This window comes from Gasterosteus aculeatus, chromosome 4 (assembly GCF_964276395.1).
Source record: "Gasterosteus aculeatus chromosome 4, fGasAcu3.hap1.1, whole genome shotgun sequence".
Taxonomy (NCBI): domain Eukaryota; kingdom Metazoa; phylum Chordata; class Actinopteri; order Perciformes; family Gasterosteidae; genus Gasterosteus; species Gasterosteus aculeatus.
This window is the reverse complement of record NC_135691.1, coordinates 16,153,424-16,175,372: the sequence shown is the minus strand read 5'-3', so window position 1 is coordinate 16,175,372 and position 21,949 is coordinate 16,153,424. Positions and strand designations below refer to the sequence as shown.

The 21,949-nt window shown below is 43.4% G+C and overlaps 2 protein-coding genes across 2 annotated transcripts; one reads left to right on the top strand and one right to left on the bottom strand.

Annotated features, from left to right (window-relative positions):
• Positions 1-1,050: 1,050 nt before the first annotated feature.
• her5 (hairy-related 5) lies at positions 1,051-2,224 on the bottom strand. The gene is made up of 3 exons (XM_040174705.2): positions 2,112-2,224; positions 1,932-2,027; positions 1,051-1,820 (listed from the first exon to the last, which is right to left on the bottom strand). The coding sequence occupies exons 1-3, from the start codon at positions 2,160-2,162 to the stop codon at positions 1,380-1,382; spliced, it is 588 nt and encodes a 195-aa protein (XP_040030639.1). The 5' UTR covers positions 2,163-2,224; the 3' UTR covers positions 1,051-1,379.
• A 1,944-nt stretch (positions 2,225-4,168) lies between these two features.
• her11 (hairy-related 11) lies at positions 4,169-5,767 on the top strand. The gene is made up of 4 exons (XM_040172611.2): positions 4,169-4,318; positions 4,544-4,639; positions 4,742-4,835; positions 4,970-5,767. The coding sequence occupies exons 1-4, from the start codon at positions 4,265-4,267 to the stop codon at positions 5,587-5,589; spliced, it is 864 nt and encodes a 287-aa protein (XP_040028545.2). The 5' UTR covers positions 4,169-4,264; the 3' UTR covers positions 5,590-5,767.
• Positions 5,768-21,949: the final 16,182 nt, after the last annotated feature.

Sequence of the window (21,949 nt, the reverse complement as noted above, 5' to 3'; positions counted from 1 at the left end):
TCTAATTATTTGTAACGTAAATCGCACAACAATTTGGACCCACGTATCAGCGTGGTGAGACGACCTGCCTGCCGCATGCCGATCTGATGGTGAACAATTTATGGGACCTTCACGTGTGCATTGAGATGTTGATGAGCGGGAGGCCGCTGCTTCTAGCGCAGCTGTTCAGATGTAAAGGCGCACGAGTGGCCATCACCAAAGTGTCCACACAGATTCATCCAATCTGCAAATCTTCACATTCTTTGATCCGGTTGGCCAACCCGAGATATCAACTACGTCTCTGGTTTGTTGACTGACTATTTGGATCGAAATGTTGTTTATAGTTAAGTAAAGCCCCCACGCACGCACGCACCATCAGCACAGCCAGCTGCCGCCTTTTAGGCACTCTCCCAACACCATCAGTGCCATTCTGCACCTGAGAACGTGCAGTAGACAAACAACTGAGCACGTGTTTCTTTTTAGCCAAAAGGAGACACACTTACGTTTAATAAATGACCACACACTTCCAAATTGTAGCACTTCATAATGTTCCTTTATCTATAAGCAAGTTGTAAATCGGCTTATTTAATGAAATTGTACTTTTTATGGGTTTGTATCCTTATGGTTGAAATCGTCAGCTAAATGACATCATATTTTATTGATGAATGAACGTAACATAAGCTATTGTCAATTTTCAGAGTAAACTGGATCGCTAATGGTTCTGGTCAGAACATTTCCGGCATGGAGATGGGCGCCAAAGGTTTTTTTTTTGTAAATGAAGTGTCTCCACACCTGATACTACGTTGGCCTTGAGCTGTCTGGCTGCTGAACAGTGTGTGAACAACTCTCCTTTGCTTTTCTACATTTGAAAAAAACTGCACTTAGGATCCTAGAAGCATCGGTCTCGCCCGCCATCAACATTTCAAAAGACGAATGCGTGCTCGCTGCTGTCCAGCCTGGCTGAAGTACGTGTTAACTGTCTTGTGGATGTCCCCCTTCTTTTGAAAAGGCCAGCTGTAAAGACTGCTCAAGTACAAGCTGTTCACACAGCATACTCAGCCACTCCAGTGATCAAGTTGTGCTTTTTATTTGAAATAGAAACAGAAGAAATAGAATTCAGTTCACAGTTTCGTATAGAATAGATTCGTGTGCGCATTTTACGCACGCGTCTGTATTCTTGTTACAGCAAAAAAAAACATCCAGTGGACACCACCGCATAAAAAAGGTAACGTAAAAATAGCAAAAAAGGAAGAAAAAAAGATTATACTTGTGCAAAACAGCAAATCCTAAAGAAAAAACACCACACGGAGGTGGAGAAATATTGAGTTTTCATGGAAAATATTTCATGCGGGCTGTACAATTGAATACAGTCTGTAGGCGTATATTTCTAAAATACAATGTCACTGAGGCCAGGGTCTCCACACAGGATCGCTTATGTGCGTAAAGGCGGCCACGGGGGAGAGCAGCTCCCTGGTGTCACAGTGGAGGCCAGTACAGTGGAGGCCAGTACGCTGGCAGTGTTGCTGGTCCAGACTCTGGAGAGACGAAGTGGCCTGCGCCATGTGGATGTTTCCAGATGAGGATGTGTGTGTCTCGGGATCGGGAAGCGGGAGAGAAGCCGGATTCGCGACCTCCTCGGTGCCCTCCAACTCCTGGCTCTTGCTGGCTATGAAGCGGCTGACCCTCAGCAGGCAGGACCTCATGCCGTTTTGGAAGCTGTGCTGGTGGGTAGATTTGGGTTTCTGCTCCCCGGACGTGGAACGGTGATCTTTCTCCATCTTCAGGAAATTCACGACACTCTCCAAGATCTCTGCCTTCTCCACCTTTGGATTTTTCAGTTTCTAAAAGCATAACAGTACCCTCACTTAATATAACAGGACTTAAAGGCTACATCTTAGAAACATCATTTGGCAGATATTGACCTTAAATAAAACAATGGCGCACGGGCATACCTCGTCCTGTGTGTTGTCCAGCATCAGGAGTCGCAATGTCTCCAGACTTTGATTGATCCGCTCCCGTCTTCGTTTCTCCATCACAGGTTTAGGGACCTTGGAGTTAAAAAATATCACAATTACAACCTGGAAGATCATTTAAGGCAATATCCAGGAGAAGTCGGGAATGCGGCATCTTACCCTCCTCATACTCCTCGGCCTGTGAGACTCTGGACACGTTAAAGCTTTCATGCTCAGACTTGACTGGTGTCCAATCGCTCTCACAGTGAATCCAAACAGCTCCAGTTGTGCCCGCGTTGCTGCTTGTCGATATCCCGGCAGACGGCCACGCCTCTGCGGGACACGCCCCTCACCTTCACAGGGCAGCGGGCCTTCTCGAGGGGGGTTTTAATCTATTTGAATCTAATCCTCTTCTTTTCATTATTTTTCACTTCCGAGCTCGACTGCGATTGTATAGGTTCAATAAAGGGATCGTGCGGTCTTTTATTGGTCACAGTAATGTAGTCTGAATGAAAGGTGTATTTTTTAATCACATTCCATAGGTGAAATCGGATGCAGTTGCGGTGAAGACCAGAATAATGTGTAACCTCCATTTCAATGAGGTTAGCGCAGAAAACATAAGGCTTCTGCTGAAGCATGTAGCTTCAACATTGCAGTGCTGCTATACTAGTTTGCTTTAATAATAAAATAGACGATAATCTCACACTAAAGTAAAAATGGAAATGTATCAAATTACTAAATTAAATAGTTGCAACCGATGAAGCCATTTCTGTGTAATCAAAAGCGACTTCTTTGAGGAAGAAGCTCATGTCCGCACTTTCTAAATGATTCCAGACCAAAGTTTGAGCTGACTGGACTTTGAGGGGTATTTTTTTTTGGGAGGGGGGGGGGGGGCAGTCTCCACACTGCATTTATCGGCACCCTGATCCCCATAATAGGCTTGAGTGTGGAGATAACACTGGGATGATCGGATCACGGGGATCCCGTAGATTAAGTGGCTTTTCAGGGGCAACGTGGACTTCCGCTTCAAATCAAAGGGAGGGCGATTAGTGGCGGCTCAGAGACCCCGGCTGTTCCCTATGGGAGCGGGGACTCAAGGACCCCCCTTTGGAACACATTTTAAATACCATCACCACTTTCATTAGAGGCAGAAGTCGCATTCCCCTCCTCTCCTATATGCGTATGATGACGCAATAAGAAGAGGAAACGGTATATTTCATTTGTTTTGTTAAATGTAGCATTCAGGCGCCGTGGACCCGCCTCGTAAATACGCCCCATAATGTGCTCGGCGGAGCCTGTGATGGAGACGAATGGGTGAAAACGCGCCCTTTTGGTTGCAGAGAAACGGACCGTTGACTTCCAATATCGCGCCTCTTGGGGTGTGTCGGCCACCCTGACAAAGGGGGTGAAATCAAACGCAGCTGACTGGGCTGGGAACGCGTATGACCAACAGATGCTTTGATTGCCTTAAAGAGGGATCTTGTGTGAAGTCCAAACATCGACCCGAGGCCGCGCACACTTTACACTCAGGTGCAATAATCATCTTCGCACGTGACGCGCTCCCCTTTGGCACCGCGCTGCCTGCCAAGTCCAGCTGGTTTATCAGTATCAGTTTATCAATAGTTTTTCCAATTTGATGTGCTTAACTGTACATGCGTGACATGGTGACACGTGCGTTCACAGTAAGACATGTGTGATTTTAAATACTCGATAAGTAAAAAAGGACCTCGTGACCAGCACCGGTCTCATTTGGTCTTTTCGGCACGTATTCAACGCGCGGATGCCTCACACGTCATAAAAAGTCCTCCTAGCTGCCCACTTTCTCACCTCATTTCTGTTCCCACGGGGGGGAAAAGGTTTTCCCATAGTATCACTTCTAGGAGGCGTTAAAGGTAATCACAGAGTTCACATGGCATTTGGCCTGATGAGATCGATACATTCTGTATCAGATGACTCACCAGACGCAGTTTCAATATTCAGACTGAAATGTTTTTAGGCAACAGAAATATTGTGCTCTAACAAAGTGATGTAGGTTTATGTCACCACTTACAAAATATACACAATTGGTCTTTGGTAAAATTGTTGCCTTTATACCTTTATAAATTATTTTACATATACCTAACTACCACTGTTTGAAATGAATAGTATCGATCGTGTGAATTAATTCAAGACACCAATAGTAAAGTTGGGACAGACCATTTTCGCTGTCGTCACTCAAGCTTGTCAGCCAATCAGAGAGCGCCTGAGCTCTCCTTATAATCCCCCGCAGGGCAAAGGAGCCCGTTTCCACTGCCAGAGTCTCCACTCAGGACATTCGGACCGAACACGACAGCATGACCAGGAAACTGCAAACTCCAATCCCGGAGGATGGCAAGAGGAGAAAAAGGGTAAGAAGTTTAATAGCCCACCACTATTTGTGAAGTTTCCCATTACAGTGGTTATTTATCAGGTACAGCTTTGTTAACCATTTAGTCCCTGGAGCACTTCTAAGTCTAAGTCAATGAGAACTAGTTTTCTAGGTTGGTGCAGCCATGATAACGGACATCCGGCGACCCAAGTTGTTCTGATAATACCTGGCAACAATGTCACCACAAACTCTCGTGTCTCTCCAGGTTCTCAAACCAGTGGTGGAAAAGAAGAGAAGAGACCGGATAAATCAAAGTCTGGCCGAACTGAGAAGTTTGCTGTTGAGTCATACATCGGATCAGGTGAGTAAACCACATCCCGCCCGGCCTTTCTATTCAAGGGGAATCCTAACCTTACAATGATGAAATGAATTTCCCTCCCTTTACCACTGTTATCACCTACAGCGGCTTCAGAATCCAAAAATAGAGAAAGCAGAGATTCTTGACTTGGCTGTGGAATATGTTCAGAAGTGGACAGGTGGGAGGAAACTGAGAAAGGGTTAGTCAAACAAAGAGGTTCTTTAAATCCTTATCATTTATTACATTTCTCATGAAAATTCTCTTTTTTTGTTCAAGTCAATGTGTTAATCTTACACCCCTGTTTTACCCCTCACCCTGGTGTCCCTGCTGCAGAGTCGAGCAGTCCCTTTAAGACGCGTCCTGCAGCGGTAAGCCTCCGTCGCTCAGAGTCCAACGCTCCCGCTCTCCTGACCATGGAGAATGCGGGCTTTCAGCAGTGTGTGGCCCAGCTGACCAGCTACGTGCACAAAATAACACCGGCGCAGAGAACAAGCCTCATGGAGGGCCTGAGACATCGCACGGAGAGCCAGCAGGCAACCAACACTCAACCGGACTTCAGCCAGAGAGGGACGGAGGGACCGGATGGAATATCTGATGTCATTTGCACATCTGAGAGGAAAGAAGAGTCTCTTAAGATTCCGTCTCACTCCCCCTTTCAGCCCCACTCTTGCTCCACACCGTTCCACGACTACCTGTCCCCTCCACCCTCTCCTTGGCTCTCCCCTTCTTTCTCCACTTATGCCACCTCTCCTCCTTTCCCGTCATTTGGCTCTCACTTCCCGTTCCCCCCAAGCCTGTCACCTCTGTCCTCCAACACCTCCTTCTTCAGTTTCTCACCCACGGCCTCTCACTCCTGCCCCCCTCTCCTCACACTGAGATCCCCTCCACACCCTGTACCGAGGGAGGGGTCGCCACCAAACTCTTTTTTGACCATGTGGAGACCTTGGTTTTGATGGAGTGGCTCAGACACTGACAACCCGAGAGCAGCAGAGCCACCCGGTGGGAACTATATCAGCGATCATTGCCTGTGGACAGGATGAAGGACTCTCCATGCTGGACATGTATAGTGTACATATTATCCAAATTTCCTATATTTTGTATTTGCTTCCTAAATAAAAGTTTGTATGTTTACACAGCTGCCTTCATCCAAACACATATGAGCGCGTGGTATCAATGGGATGTTTATGTAAAACCTTTCTTTCAAACCAAATGATCTCAGGCCAAACAAGCCGTCAGAGTTTAGTAGCTTGCATGGCCCCTATGTAATAAAGGGCCAGATAATACATGTTTGGTATGATGTACTTGATTGAAAACCAGTTTAAATATCTTTAAATCAGGAACAGGCCAAAACCCATAAAATTCAGTTTTCCACCTGCGATTGCAGCTCCCAAAGATGTCTCAAAATGCCTCAATTTTGTTCACCAGCTACCGATTATAGAATTAAAATATCATAAAATGCCATATGAGAGTCCCAAGAATACCATAGTGTATATAGTGCCACATATAAAACTTCACATAGCACTGCAATCCGAGCATCAGATGGAACCACAGAGTACCGTGCCCTTTAACACCACATGCCCGTTCCTCATCTACAGCTCTGCTGACCACACGAAGGCGCTGTAGAGAGGACACCGGTGGTCCCGTCCAAAAGTCTTTGGCCAATTTAGGCTGGCTAAAACAAAACCAAAACATGTTATTTAGCTTCAGGGTAACAATCTGCATGTATTCTTATTATTGAGGGGATGAATCTTCCCGAGTAGCAGACAAACGTGGGTCAAATTATCTCTACAATGTGCAATGAAAGACAAAATTCACTACAGCTGCTGGATCATTGCAAAATGAATCCAAAGGTAAATTGCATTAGATGTATACTTTACAAAGCTTTAATTTGAACTTTAATCTATACGTTGAAGCCGTGTGATTTCTTGCAGCAACCTCTGCCGGGAACCGAAGTTCGCTCCTACGTTTAATTACCGGTATATAACCTTTTAAAAGAAAAAGTGTCCTGAATTGGAATAAAGAAAGTGAACTGATGTGCAACTCTATAAACAGTTGTTATTGTTGCTGTAGTTGCTATTGCTATGATGGCAACTTTTCTTTTTTACAGGATCTGTTTCTGCACTTTTTTGAACCTGCTATATCTTTGATCTATTTCTGACATGATAGCGACCCATTTCGACATCATAACTTTTTTTCTTCTATTATTTTTAGACAGCATTACTCTGTGAAGTTTAAAAGACATTTTTCAAATTACAATACTAAGACTTTGTTATTATTTCTTTTGCTAAATTATAGCACCTTCCGTTCTCCTTTGATCTGACATTTTAATGATTTTTTTACATACAAATGTTTCAACATTCTTATGATTTTTTAGACGTATTATTCCACTAATTTTCTAACAAGACAATGTACAGTATAAACTGTGCAGTAGAAACATATTTTCTTATTTACATATTGTACTATAACATTAAAACATTTTTTAACATTATAACAACAATTCTTTGACACACGTTAATTGTTTTAGTGACACTGCACTACAATACACCATCCCTTTTCTTATACTATATAATGACTTTTGATGATTTGCACACTATACTTTTCGACATGTCGTCCTTCATGTTATATTTAAGAGAAGGGGTATTCAAGCAGAAATGAGAAAGACTGCAGGTGGGGACATCCACCGCGTATTTCCTTTACCACATTAGATGCACAAGCAGTTGTGCTCAATTCTCTAAATGACGTAGAGTTAAAATATACATATTTATAACGGCTATTTGGTTTTGTATACCACATTGTTATCATTTCAATATTATTCTCTGCATGTGTTTGACGCTTACAAAACAGTTTCTGCAATACTTACCATGTAAATAAATAAATAAACCCATGAATAAATAATCATAGATACTATGATTTATTTTGGCATTTTGCTCTAAACTTTCCTAATGGTTAACTTGTGGCAACATGTTCGTTGTGAACAGGTGTAAAATGATTTACCACATCAGTGTATTTGTGTAAAAATGAGTTGTTTAGCTTCTGACCAAAAGAGGGCAGCATTGACAAAGTCGAGTCATGCAGCCTTGCTCTCATTTGGGATGAATAAAGGACGTCATTTAGTTACTCCATCAGGGATAGGCATAACAAAAAAAAGTAGGATCATCATTCTTCTTTCTTCTATCTCTCAGTGTGCAGCCATATCTTAACCTGAGGATTAAATCTTTAAAACAACCTCTGAACATTTTCGGCTGGGAGGCTCCGACAGGTTTGGCTTTAGTTGACAGAATTCATAACATGACATAACATGTCTTTAGATAATAGTTATCTCTTTCAGCCTCTTTACTCTCCTGTGAACTGGAGAATCTCTCGCTAAGCCATGATCGATGAGGTGGCCATTGTTCTTTGTCAGAAAAATGAGAGGGCCGGCACATCACGGGGAGCTTGATTCACTACACTGTCTCCCTATGTGTGTTTTGATCATTCTGCACGCATGTGAGAGCAGAGGTCGCTCACGCCAGAGAGGACGTTTTCCGCGGCAAGCAACATAATTAATAGGTTCAGAGACCCCCCCTTGTGAGTGACCTGACAATGGTTGGAAACTCCTTGGCGTTTTGTGAGGACACGCCGATTAGAGCTGATCCTGTTACCCTCTTTAATCACTGTTTTAGTTTGCCATGAAAGCACCCGTGCATTCCGGATTTGGAGAAAGCTCGAGACGTTGTTCTGTGGAGATGTCCCAGGTTTGTTGTAAATGCCTGCTGATACTCTGGGCCTCCTGTGGTGTAGGTGCATTTAAAAAAAAAAAAAAAAAAACTTAAAATCATGAACACAAAGAGCTAATTTGTGTGAAGCACCGGCGCTCTTCAGATCTCTCACTTCATGGCTAATTCTTAAATAACTTAAACTCTGTAGTTCTTTTTACTTTGCTGTATCGATGTAATCTTGATGAAATTGCACTTTCCTGTTTCTTGTTCTTCTGCGTTTGTATCCTTATGGTTGAAATGCACTCATTGTAAGTCGCTTTGGATGAAAACATCAGCTAAATTACATGTAATGTAATGATCTACCAAAATTTCTGTTGAAATGATCCAAATTTAATTTAACTGACATTCCTGTTCTCCTCTCCTCATTCCACAGGTCTCAACCAGTTTGCATATAATAGCAGAGGGTTGTCTTACACAGAGGTCAGGTTCTCTTTAATCTAAGTGCAAATCCAAGACCATTTCATACTGATTCAGACACTTCAACCTTCCTCCAGATTAAGAAGAGTTGACTTGGTTTAGAAGACACATTTGTATTTGTCAGATTTAAGGACTACTGCAGACTCAGCATCCCTTGTGAAGAAGGCTCCTCGCTCAGATCGCATGTCAATACTCAAGAATGTAGATCTGTCACTACCCACAACTAAATATCATTTTTCCTCCCTTTCATTTCTCTCTCTTTGCGAGGCTCTTTGAAGTAATAGTGAAAAGATCCCAGACTGTAGCAAATTACCGGAGGACTGAAACATTTTTGACATAAGTCCTGAGAGACGGGGTGAGCCACTTTTCCTAGCGGCCCCTTTGCCGTTTTTAATCTGGGGCTGAGGGAGACAGCAGCGCTGACAGAATGATGGGACAGCTGGACGTGCATCCAAGCCAGTGGCAGAAGAACAGCCAGGAGAAGGGCCGCTGCAGACATCTCAGCAGGAACGACTCAGGACAGCAGACAGGATGAAGAATGGCCCGTGTGCACAAAGCACATCAACCTCCTCCATCTTCACCGTTTAGTTCTAGTTTTTAAAGTCATGGAGGATAGAACCGTAAATTCCAGATGCTAAAGATGAAAAATGTAGGTCTCAAATTTGCATTCTTCTGTACTTACAAATCATATTTTGAGCGCACGAGGGAGTTGACACAAGTATGGCAAAACGCAGTGCATTGTGGGTAAGCGAATGGTGGAAGGCTGGAGACTTTTCATCTTTACCATATTGGTTACAAAGTAAAAGTGAAGTAGTGCTGAGGTAAACAGTGCAGTATACAAAGATAACTGAATTATCCTGTCGTTAAAAAGAAGCCCGCACCAAATCTTATCGGGTTCATTTAGCGGTCTGTAATGATTTGGTTCCTTTAAACCACAATGCTGCGAGCTAGATAATAGTTGAGAATGTCGTTCCCGGTAAGTGCTCTTGTTCTACGACACCTCCCTGAAAAAATTCCCAATTTACTCTTTTCATGGCGAATACAGTGTACTTAATGGAATCGTGCCAACTGATGAATCAGCATTGAGAGATAATATTGTTTCTAGAATGGCCAATTTTCTCACGGCCCAAACAGGGACCTAACAGTCGCATTTAGTCCACAGTTCTCAAAGACTGAATCATTATATTAGATTATATGAATAAACTTCAGAAGAAATTATCAAATGAATCCTATTTCCTTTCAAATGCTAAAGAGGTAAAGATGTGCCTGACTCTCCAAGTTTACTTTTTCTAGGCGCGGTGGCGCGGATAATATGGGATAGTTGTTCCACAGCTGTTGATTGCCACCAAAGTTCACTATTTACAGAAACGCATCATTTCTTGTTTGTTTGGCTTAAAATCGTAAATTGACCGCAGTTTGTAGGAAGTGAGTGCACGCAGGGAATATCGCTGCACATAACCCCAATAAGACCACAGTATGTGGATTTTGCACTTGAACAATTGAACCGATAATACAATCAAGATCGGATATCTGAATTAGTGGGCTTCAGAGATGCTGGTAGGCTGATGTTGTTACCATAAGGGTTCAAGCAAAGAAAAGAAGAACAGGAAATGAGACATTCTGTCATTACATTCAGCTCTTTGATGGACAAAGACATCAGAACATCCCAAAATCTCTGTAGGAGCTTGATTTTCTCTGGAAACATGGTTAAAGCAGACAGGAAGTAACTTGAGCCAAACAGGAGGGAATCAAATCAGACATTGCTAGCTTGCTTATCGGGACAGGACAATTATATTTGACATAAGGCCCTTTTCACTCGTGCATCAGTGCTCTCCTCTTTCATGGGCTGCAACCACATTGGTCCAGTGGTTTGCCTTTCTTCCCTTTAATTCTTTCTGCTAAAGATGACCAACAATGGCCGCCTTTTTAGAGATTGTATAACCTTCTCTTCCCGCAGATAGCCGGTGCCATCAAGTATGCAAGAGTGTGTTGTCATCCATGTGGCGTGCGCTGTCCAAATTGTAATCTTTCCGGATTTCACTGCTTTGATTCAAAATCGGATCACACGTTGCCACATTTTTTTTGCCAATTTGTTAACTTTACAGAAAACCACTCACCAGGCCCGGCCTGCATGTCTGCCAGTGCCTTCCTGTGTTTTGTGTTTGGGCTCTGGAGCTGTCTACCTTGTGTCTGGGAACATGCATCCTCCTCAGCCTTTGTGACCCTGTATTCCCTCCCCCTTGGGTGGGCTGTGACCCAGCTTGCCTGCAGCTACCGCAGGTTACAAACTCTCACCCTGGAACGCTTGTAATCCCGGGGACGTACTTCAGTACACCTTATGCTCTTTGCCCCTTTCTAAAATTCGGTAAGAACTTCACAGGTCACAGGTCACGGAACCCAACAGAATCTGCGGTTAAAAATAGCAGCTTATACATAGGTCATCTAAAAATACTAGCTCCTGTCCATTCTCATTTAGAGAATACTTTGTTTGGCCGGCAACCTTCTAGGAACTTTTGACATTTTGTCACCAGAAACGGGAGTGGAAGGCCATTTGTTTCGCAAAAAGGAGGCTAGATGATGAAGATGTTTTTTTTCTTCCTCGTATGTAACCTCATACTGCTGAGAAAATGTCAGAGTGCAGGAGAGAGGGTTTGTGGACATCAGATTCTCCGGGCCCTTAAGGGGCCCCCTGCACTCACGAATAGAGCAGTCTGTACTTATCTTGAACATGTAAGAATTCCCCGGAGAACTGCAGCGTCTGTAGCCAAGATTTTGAACAATGTAGCACGCACTTGAAAGGTGTAAAATTAGTCTCATTTGTTTGATGTATAATATATTTTAATTTACACCAGTTGTGCTATATTTAACAGTGAAGCGGAGATAAAGAGTGGGATAAAAAGACAACAGCTGCCTTGATGCACATTTTCAAAATGGTTCTAAATTTACCACAACAGGAAAAATATATAATCAGAAACTTCTAGAATAAACTAAGGCGGAACAAAAAAAATCAAGCATGCATTGGAAATATTTATAGACTTCCCACTTGAACATTACGAGCTTGGAAAAATGTCTGTTTTTTATTAAGGCTTCACAAGCTGACACCTGGAAGCGCTGCTGCAGAGGAGCAGAGTGCTCCGTCTTGGGAAGTCGGGGTTTCCCACTGCGGCTCCATGCAGGAACAAGCACTAAACAAGAGCTACAATAAAATAGGAAATTACATACCTCCCCTGCCAAACCTGTACTCTTCTCTGTGCTGGTAGTCTTTATTAACAGCACTGTCAAGGACTCAATGACTGACCGGATAGCACTGAAGGTCTGGGTTTGGCAAACCAATGACTTTCCCTCAACCTCAGCACGCTACACTAAGTAAGTATGTTAGAATGCCAGAACTTCCTGGTTCTGTTTGCTTGTACGGCATTCCAAAAATGAGAGAGCGCAGCATGTTAGTTATGGAAACCCACATGGAAACCCATTTTACTGTGTTATTGCTGACTTGTAATAAGGTGTACAGAATAAAGGAGAGGCCAAGGATGCCGCTGCATGAGCCATGCAAGGGGATATGGACCCTCCAGGTGCGCAATGCATCCTGGGTAACGTAGGCAATGCCTACACGGTATTGTGTGTCAATATAGTGTGCTGATGTATTTGTGGCATTGCTGCTTTTCGTTGCTTATGCTGAAATGCACAGCGGAAAATGCAATGGTGAACGTAGCATTCATCCTGAAATGCGCCCTCGTCGAGCTCTAGGCCCATTTAAGAGATGAGCAGGCTATCTCCTCCTGAGAAGTGTTGCGTGAGACGATGTGTGTGTAGTTTATCAGAGCTTTTCTTCTCTCTCATTTTGTCCAGCTCTGTATTTGTAAGTCCTTCATAAAACATAGATGCATCCCCTTGAATAAGACTCGACGTATCTTTCATTGAGACTCCCTCCTCTGTTTTCACTGTGGTCTAAATGCGTGGACCACCAACCTCCCATCTCTCCCCAAAGGACTAAAGGCGGGGAGATATGATGAAACAGATGAGATTCTGCTCGGAGCTACGGGACCTGGTGGTACTTTGTCTGGCCCGTCTAGATCGCTCTGATAGGGTGTCACGATAAGTAACATGAAAGTAGCCTGTCATCAGCTTTTCCCCCCCTCCTCTTTTCTTCCCTACAACATCACAGCAGGGAGAAGCCTTCATGATGAAGATAATAGACAGTGCTTTTGCATTTTACTACTTTCCAGACGTAGAATAGATTTTAAAAAGACTGGGAAGATGTCTGCTCACAGCTTCAGAGTATCAGTACTGTTTTATTATCGACATGATTTCTGCTGATTCCAGGCTGGAACTCCCACTCTGTCATTTGTGAGTTGCAGTGAGGTCCTGAGCTTCACATTCTGCATCTTCATCCTTAAAACAGCATTTCTTCAAAGTTGGCTGATCTTACCTCGCTGTCAGACTGAGGGGCTTGTTTCGTGTTATTTTTAACACGAGTGATGCGGTTCCTCATGACTGAGAGGACTTGTCTCTAAAATTTGGCGACCGCCCTGATAGCGGAAGGGAATGACAATTAGTTTGTGCTTACCGCGTTAAAACAGATCCGTTTTAGTATCTGCTGCATTGTGTGTGAAATAACACATAGCTGCTGAAACAGTTTTCAAGTTAGTGAGCACCTCTAATTTAAATCTGCTCTCCTGTGTTGTAATGTGGAGGAGGCCGAAGTCTCAGGCATTACTATCTTTCAACCTGGGTCAATGATGAAGCGCGTTTACTCAAATACTGTTGTTAAAACTGCAATAATCATTATTGTCATATCAACAGTCGATCAAATGACTATGTGTGATTTAAAAATGATGAAGCCACAAACAATCACGGGGATCCTTTGTATCCTTTGTTGAGCACGACGAGCAAAGTCAACAACTGGCTGTTTAGCAAAAGCTACACTCAAACATCTGCATCTGTAAGCAACTCTCCTTTTTTTTCCCCGTCATTCGCCTGCACTGACCCTCCAACATTTTTCTGTTCAGGTGTGCCAGCCGTGGTGGATAAAAGAACACGTTATTCACTTCTCAGCGCAGCCATGACGCACTGTCCTCGGGAGCCTGGCACCTTCACTATCATTAAAAACAACCTCTGTTCCACACAGTTCTTATAATCGTTGCTAGGAATATAATCTATTTCAACGACCAAGTAAGAACTCTGGTGTCTGCAGCGCTTGTGGATTAACTTTAATAAATACATGTGCGTGCATAAAACCGTGATAACGTTTCCAGAATGACAGCTCGCTTGTTGACACAGCAGAAGCTGAATGAATGTTTAACGTCTGCCGCTCTGCAGACATCTGAACTCACTCCTATCAATGCTGTTATGATTACACGCTGCATCCTTCTGGGTCCGGCCGAAGGAATGAGGTGGTCCCTGTGAAAATAAACATTAACAGCAAGGTGTATTAGACGCGATGTAAAACATCCACCAATGACAACATAAACCCTCACCTATCTCCCTTCAGGGCTCGGGATTGGAACTGCTACTGTGATTGGTCACCACAGGTGAGGCATGTTGAGGAAATGGCATGCCTTTCTCCTCCCCAAAAACTGTCTTTGTTTGCCTCTGACAGGGGGAATGTGTGGCTAAGCATCGATGTGGCCCTTTGAGCGCTTGAAACGAGTCCCCTGTATTTTCCTAATGTGCACAGAGAGGCACTTTGATCCTCCTGAGCAGGCGGGCTACCTGACGGGCTTGTTTCTCTGAAAAGGTAACGTCTGCTCTACTTTAACTTCAGCCATGCAGTTAAACTGATTGTTCACTGTCTGTCCTGACCCGGGAAAGTAAAATATTTGAAATCATTTATCCTAAACGTCTCCTTTCCTTACGATTAAATCATATTGTGTCTTTCTTTCTTTCTGGTTTCATAACTGACCCACCTGGTGGAAACAGGTTTGTGCTCAACTTACAGAATAAAAAAAAGCCCACCTGGGTTAGTGAAGAAGAAGAAGAAGAAGAAGAAGAAGAAGAAGAAGAAGAAGAAGAAGAAGAAGAAGAAGAAGAAGAAGAAGAAGAAGAAGAAGAGACAAACAGACACAATAGGAGCAAACATTAATGTAGGAATATAAATGTCCCTCGACTCAAAGCCTGGTACATTTAAACGACTCCGTTAACTATTTTGTCAGGTCTTGAGCCTTTGAAGACTAATTTCTGCCCACTGAAGCTGACAATACTGACATCCTCTGGGGCAAGGTACGGGAAATGGACTTGGGAAGCACAGGTGAAACACTAGACAGCTTGAATATGATATTTCCTGTGTGTTCAGCTACTCTTTTCTTGTTCAGATCTGTATGATGATTAGTTACTGGGACATGGAGAGGTATGCATGCCTGCTGAGCCAGAGGAAGAGATGAATACCAAAGTGTGTTCAAACCCCCCTCATCCCCCTCCCCTTTCTCCAAAGACTGCTAATCTATGTATTCTTGTTACACCATTCACTGGACTGTGAAGATTTCTCAAATATTCTCGAGGGTCACTTTTGCCTCCATGTAGACTGGAAGTATCATGGTTCCTTTCAGGAGGCAAAGCTAGCCAACACTTAACGTAGAAATCACAAACTCTCATTTGCAGAATTTATCCTGAAATGTATAGACAGACATTCAATTATACTCTTTTCACGCCATTCAATGAAGCTATCCCATCTTTTGCCAGCTAGCTGCAGGCCAAATGGCAAAGTCTGTAGGGTCACCACTTTCATACAATCATGAGACTGATTGCTGTTAAAATCATGTTTTTCATAATCACGTTAGTGATCGTTGGTCTTAGTATTTAATTCAACTACTAAATTATGACCAACACTTGCGAAACTGATGCCATTCCCATCAGCATCAACTTTACTTTGTGTGAAGTGCTAATTAGCAAAAGTTACACAGACACTGAACACAGGGTAAACATTAACATTCATGCTGGTCAACAAATCAGCATGCGCGCTGATCTTAGCCTGTAGCTCACAGCACTGCCGTCCCTCACACAGTGGACTCTTTGTCTATATTACCTCACAGTTTCCTTTGCATTTGGAATCAAAGTTGCTTTCAACTATGCCCTTGTATTTACTCTAACAGCCAGGTGATAAATACTTCTGTTATCCATAAAGGCTAAAAAAACTCTTAAAAACCGTGTATGAATTTACACTAATAAACTGTAAAACGTGTGACCAGTGTTGCTTGACTCCCCCAGGTAATCACCGTCTGCGTATTTTAGCTGTGTTCGATATCGGGGAAATGCGGCTTTGGCTAAAATACAGGCTGGTTTGAGGAGCGACTGAATAACCTCGAATGTGTGTCAATCGAGAAGAAATCAGTTGCCACACGCATGATTTGGAGGTGTTTTATTGATATGGTGGCTCTATAAGTAGCCCTCTACAGTCTTTGTTTGTGCGTTGCCTCTGGAGTCGAGTTATGTGTCTTGGGAATTTCCTCCTTCCAGAAGCACCCATGGTTATTATTGTGGAGGAGGCTCTGAGCTCTGCAGTTCAACTCCTGTTTGAAATTCAACAACATTTTGCGTTGCAAACACTCCCAGAGATCACAGCGAGAGCAGCCACGACAGTGGGTTCATTCACGGAAAAGTCAATCATCTCTTTCCTTTCATCTGAAAAAAAAAATGTGACACGGTTATTATCATCATGACAGTTGTGTAAACCTAAATTACGTAATCGCACACATACCTAATGTATGTGTATGGGTATGTGTGCATGTGTATGGGCATAACAGATTACTCTATTGAGTCACATTGATTCCTCTGGAGAGGTTGTCTGCATTAGCTCCTCTGCGTTCGCCAAAGCAACCAGGACTCAAGCGGTACTGTTGGATCACTTGTGCCTCTTAACTCGCCGGGGCTTGTTCACGTTTAACCCTGTAATTAATACAACGTAACTATGTAAGGATCACTTGTTAATGCACCGTGTGGCAAAGCCCTGTTTAAACTCAGAGATGTCACAGTTACTAGGCTGTTTGTTTCACTGCCCCCCATGGCTAGCCGGTCTGTGACGTCTCATGTGACGTACAGCTGATGATGTCAACCCCCCAATGGTTCTTACTTCTGAAAATTCTAGCGTCGCCTCGGCTCTCTGTGGAGAAGAACGTTTCTGGGTTTCTGTTGCAGTGCAGCGGCGGGCCACTGAGATAAGTTGCTGCACCTTACGCGGCACCAATAGAGTTTTCATGGATTCCACTGCTTCTCTTTGGGTAGCCCGAATTATTCAAGCCTTGCACCCTGTACAAAAGGCTTTCTAGGCCCGTAACTACTCAGGGTCAAATAAGACATTATTTGTTTGACTTCAGCATGGTCTCACATTAAGCTGCACCCAAGCAGAAAAACAATTAAACCGAGGCCTATTTGTCTTAGATATGGATCTCTATTGATCTCCTGCAGACATTACTGCATCGTTTGTTTTGGGCACAGTGTGCACACCGAGACACGCTCAAAATATTTAATGAAATCTGATTAAAATCAGTTCAGGCATCTTTCTAATGTTTCACATACTGTACATCAGATCTGCGGCAAACAGTCTCGGAACCTCTTAGCAGGATTGAGCTGTCAATCAAGCTGTGGAGAAAACGTCTTTCTATAATTTGCTTAAGTCTAGCAGTTGGTTTTAATGCGAGGATGACAAACAACATGCTTAAGAGTCTGTAAGAATGTTCTGTGGTCACGGCTAGGAATTACTTGGTGGTATTTTGCAGGTTTTGGACATTGGCCAATACCTGGCATTTCATCTGCCACTGTGAGCTAAACGTATATTGGGTTTAAATGAGCTGAAATGGGCAATAGACGTGCAAGGTTTCACAGTAAATTCTTCCCGCGTATCGTTTTTCCCTCCCATGTCTTTAAGTCGCTCGCTCTAAGCCCTCTTTTCTCTCTTTCGCCCCTTGTTTTGTTATTTTACCTGGAGGTGCAGGTGTGAAAGGGTGAGGCCGTGGAAAAACATTCGATTCCGTAAGCTTGTCATGGAGGAATCCATTGACTGACCTCTGCATCCTTGGCACACAATGACAAATGGGTTTGCAATTTTCCGCCTGACTGAGGGGCAACAAAGCCCATTTCCACTTTCACCGGTGGGCAGTGAAAGTACAGTCTTCCTTTGTCGTTCCTCTGTCGTGCTCTCCAACTAGGAAGGGAGCATTACACATAGCTGGACTTTACTTTGGCGCTCTAATGGTCAAAGTAGACAATTACACTCTGTCTGATCTATCAGGACACACTGACTTCACATAGTGAGGTAATCTGTTGATGAAGAAAGGAGAGCTTGTTTTTCTTGCATCCTATTTTTTAAGACTACTCCTCAATTCAGAGAATCTGTTATCTTTCACATAAATATACCACAACTTTTCTGTCATTTTGTCTTTGCATCAGTGATTAAGATGAATCTGTCATTTAAATTGCTAGTTTACATTGCTATTGGCAGCACGTCTTTCATTTGTTCCTCGACACATATTCTCCACCAATAAAATAGAATCTTTTTTGTGGCATGCGGTCCTGAAATCTTTTCTATGTACACAAAAAAGTACATGGGTCGTCCGTGTGTACTGACAAGAGTATCTTCAGCACGGAGGATGAGGATCCTAAACATGGATTTAAATGAAATGCTCGATGGGCATGTTTTTCATCATGCTTTTCCCAAACCCCATTTAAAAAAAATCCCATTTGTTGCTCAAGTTGATGAATTATTGTGTTTATTTGTCTTGTGTTAATACGTCTGTAATCTCCCCGAAATTATGTTTTCACCTATTTTTTTTACCATTATGCACCAATGATCATTATATCCATTAAGTGTTAATACTTTTTCAGGCCTTAAAAACTCATATGTCAAATATTTGTCCAGCTGAACACAGTTTATGTTGCACTGTAAGATTCATCCATCTTGTTTATAACTACGCTGCACTGCTGAAGACGGCTGTTAATTCCACGCTGCTAACCAGTGTTTTTTCTGCTGATTGAATTGCTTCCAAAGCCTTAAAGAATGCTATGGAAATGAACCAATTGACCTTTTTTCTGACCCTAAAGATCCCTTCGCCCTGTGGGAGTAGAAACTGTGAGGCGGCACCAGAGTTGGGAAATCAAAGAGATCTATGCTGCTAATCGAGACCTACTGGCACTCCTCCAGCACGGCCTCAGCACACTAAAGAATAAAAACTATTTATCCAATATGTTTATTGGCTTGATTGCTACCAACATATTCCGTTCAACAAAGAAAAATAGATCTGTGTGTGAGTTGTTTGGGGCCCAGCAGCCCAGCAGGGCGTTCATGTCCTGTAGGGATAATCTGCCATGGTGCTGAGAGCCTAATTGATGCCTCATGCTTTTCAGGGCGCAATTATAGCGCCCAAATGTCAAGACCTAATTTGTGACTCTGTAATGTGGACACATGGGCCTGAGGAAGCGGCGACACGGCTGATCCAGCAGGACTCCCACATTGGTTTGGTCAGCAGATGTGAGGAGCGGGGGGTCCTTTTTTAGAAGATAAATGATTTTTGCAATGTAGACAATGCTTCTTTCTTCTTCTTGAATATTTACTTGGACTACTTTCAGCAGTTGTAGAACATATACATTTAAAATCAAAGCAGCCATCAAGTTGTAGTTAAATATATATGAAATATATATACTGTAGCGCTGTGCCTAATAAAGCCCAAAAGATTCCACACATTATTGTTCTGCTGTGGGGGTTAAAAACTCTTATGCTTATATGTTTATATTTAAATGAACCGATCACATCGCCTTTGGTAGCATATTCAATTCATCATTACATGCTTGAACTTCAGAAGAACTATGTTAGTCCTATCTGAAATGTTAAATAAAGTAGCACAAAAGGGAGAATCCTTAATGTAATACTTATTAAGTAGAGTGCCTGCGTTAATAAAAAAAAAATATATATAATGTTTTTGTGAACTAACATACTTTATAAATATGACATTGATAAGAAGAAGAAAAACACTGTCAAAAACCTATTTTGTATACCAAGTCTGACTTTAGCCAGGTACCGTTTGTCTCTTTGTGCTGTATCAGATGCTCCAGACGCCTCCTCAGACTCAGTGAAGTCAGATCCCTTTGGTTAAACAAGAGCTCAGTCAGTTTGCAGGCCTGGAAACGCACAGCGGTGTTGTTCACTATGCGTGCCTTGTTGCTAAACTGTAGAAATTACAGTTCCCCTTCTTCTTTTGCTCCCCGAAAACATTCTTGTTTTCTCTGTCTCCATGGTGACGCAAACAGAGGGGCACATTTTCCCCCGGAGCTGACAGCTTGCGATGTGGAGCGTCAGTAAATCAGGTCTGTTGCTCTAATTGCCGCTCGTGGAAGGCCGACCGCAAGATTCTCTCAGCTATGACACGAAAAATGATTGTGCTCGACCGGAGTACAATGCAGCAAGTGTGCAAGATGGTTCGGTTTTTGGCCCGCAAAGCTGATATTGAATGATATTTTGGACCCCTGGCTGTAGATTTGACAAGAAGGATTCTCTCTCTCTCTCTCTCTCTCTCTCTCTCTCTCTCTCTCCGGACTGGGATGAAAGCCCAAAAGTATCAAGTGGATAACGCTATACTTACACTTCTGCTGTAATCCCTATAAACACACATGCAGCTCATAATTTGTGCGCACAGAGCCTGAAATCAATAGTTGCAGGATTCAAATGACACAAAGCTGCAGACAACCATCCCTGCGCAAACACACTCTTAGAACTGGCCTCGGCTTTGGAGCAACAGGTGAGCTTCTCGGCAACTCCCCTGTCTTCCCCAACGTAGCCTTCTAAATATAGAAATTATGCTCTCTGATAATTGGGGGCAGACAACAAAGCCGGCTATATCTCCACCCTCCTCCTCCTTCTCTTGCTGCTGCTCCTAAGTCGTGTCCCCAGCTGACAAACAGCAGGACTGAGATCAGAGTGTGAGAGCTTGAGTGCTGAGGGAACACCTGCGCTGTCTGACTGGACTGTGAGGATAGACACAGAAGATCACTGACTTCCACACCTGCCCATGGACTCATGCCACACACACACACACACACTTGATTGGGTTTCCTCGAGAGCCCTTTAAGGCCAGCGCTGAGGAGGTGATGAAAGTCAGGGAGCGTCGGTTAAGCGTGTGAGACGGCCCTCCGGAGTGGGTGCGGATGAGAGGCTTAAGTGTTTTCAGCGACCACCTGCAGGAGGAGGAGCGGGGGGGGGAACAAAAGCATCTGTCTCAGGGCCAGGTAGACGCCGAGAACATCGGTCAAACGAGTGCCAAGGAGTGCTTCTGGGCGTCAGGAATCATAAGTCAGGATTTCCAGCACGTTTAAAAAGGGTGACTTTCAAAATGTCTAAAGGGGGAGCGGAGGGGGTTACACTGCTTGACTTGCACAGTCTGCTCTTCATGGGCACGAGTGGCGATGCCCTGAGACTTTAGTCTCTTTGCAATGAGAAACAGAGCCTTCAGTTAAAGTCACGGGAAAACTGTAATTCAGCCACACCCTCTTTAGCTGGGACAGGAATGAGGCGAGCTGCTCTGCATCACTTTCATGCTTGTTAACTTTTCTCGTGAGCAAAAGAAAGACGAGCAATTGACCGCAACTTTCCACGAAAAACAAGCACCAGACTCCCCTTTCATGTTGCAATAGAATGTCGTGTGTTCACCTTGTTGAGGAGGGGCGGAGGGGGTTGTATGTCCATGCACGCCGCAGTTTATAATGCTCTCCGGGGCGGCTGTCATGACATGAAATGAATTCACAGTTGCTATATTTGGATAAAATGCATTGTTTTCAAATATTTTCCAAATGTTGCCAGTATGTTAGATTTTTGGTTGTATTACAGTTGATCTCTAGCTGACCTTTTTTTAAAAGTAAAAGACGTAAAGGTACAGTGTCTCAGTCTTTATACAATTGATACAGTTTCTAGTGTTTTTTCTATATACTGGATGTATTTAACTGTAAAAATAGATGTAGTAGATGTTCTGAGGCTGGCAGGTGGGAAAGTCCCCCAGCATCACACTCTAGACAGAAAAGAGTTGGCCGCCTCCATGAAGACTCCCCCACTGGCTCGCAATCACATACATAGCTAACAGCGGCTTATTCAAAAAGTACACTTCAGCCGCTTTGCACCTCCCCCTTATAACTACAAAACACTTTGGACATCAAAAACATC

Excerpts from the sequence above, each read along its gene's own strand:
- her5 (XM_040174705.2), bottom strand. The coding sequence starts at position 2,162 with ATGAAAGCTTTAACGTGTCCAGAGTCTCACAGGCCGAGGAGTATGAGG. Across the intron at positions 2,028-2,111 it reads GGCCGAGGAGTATGAGGAGG|GTCCCTAAACCTGTGATGGA; the intron begins GTAAGATGCCGC and ends TTTAACTCCAAG. Across the intron at positions 1,821-1,931 it reads TGGACAACACACAGGACGAG|AAACTGAAAAATCCAAAGGT; the intron begins GTATGCCCGTGC and ends TTATGCTTTTAG.
- her11 (XM_040172611.2), top strand. The coding sequence starts at position 4,265 with ATGACCAGGAAACTGCAAACTCCAATCCCGGAGGATGGCAAGAGGAGA. Across the intron at positions 4,640-4,741 it reads TGAGTCATACATCGGATCAG|CGGCTTCAGAATCCAAAAAT; the intron begins GTGAGTAAACCA and ends TATCACCTACAG. Across the intron at positions 4,836-4,969 it reads TGGGAGGAAACTGAGAAAGG|AGTCGAGCAGTCCCTTTAAG; the intron begins GTTAGTCAAACA and ends TCCCTGCTGCAG.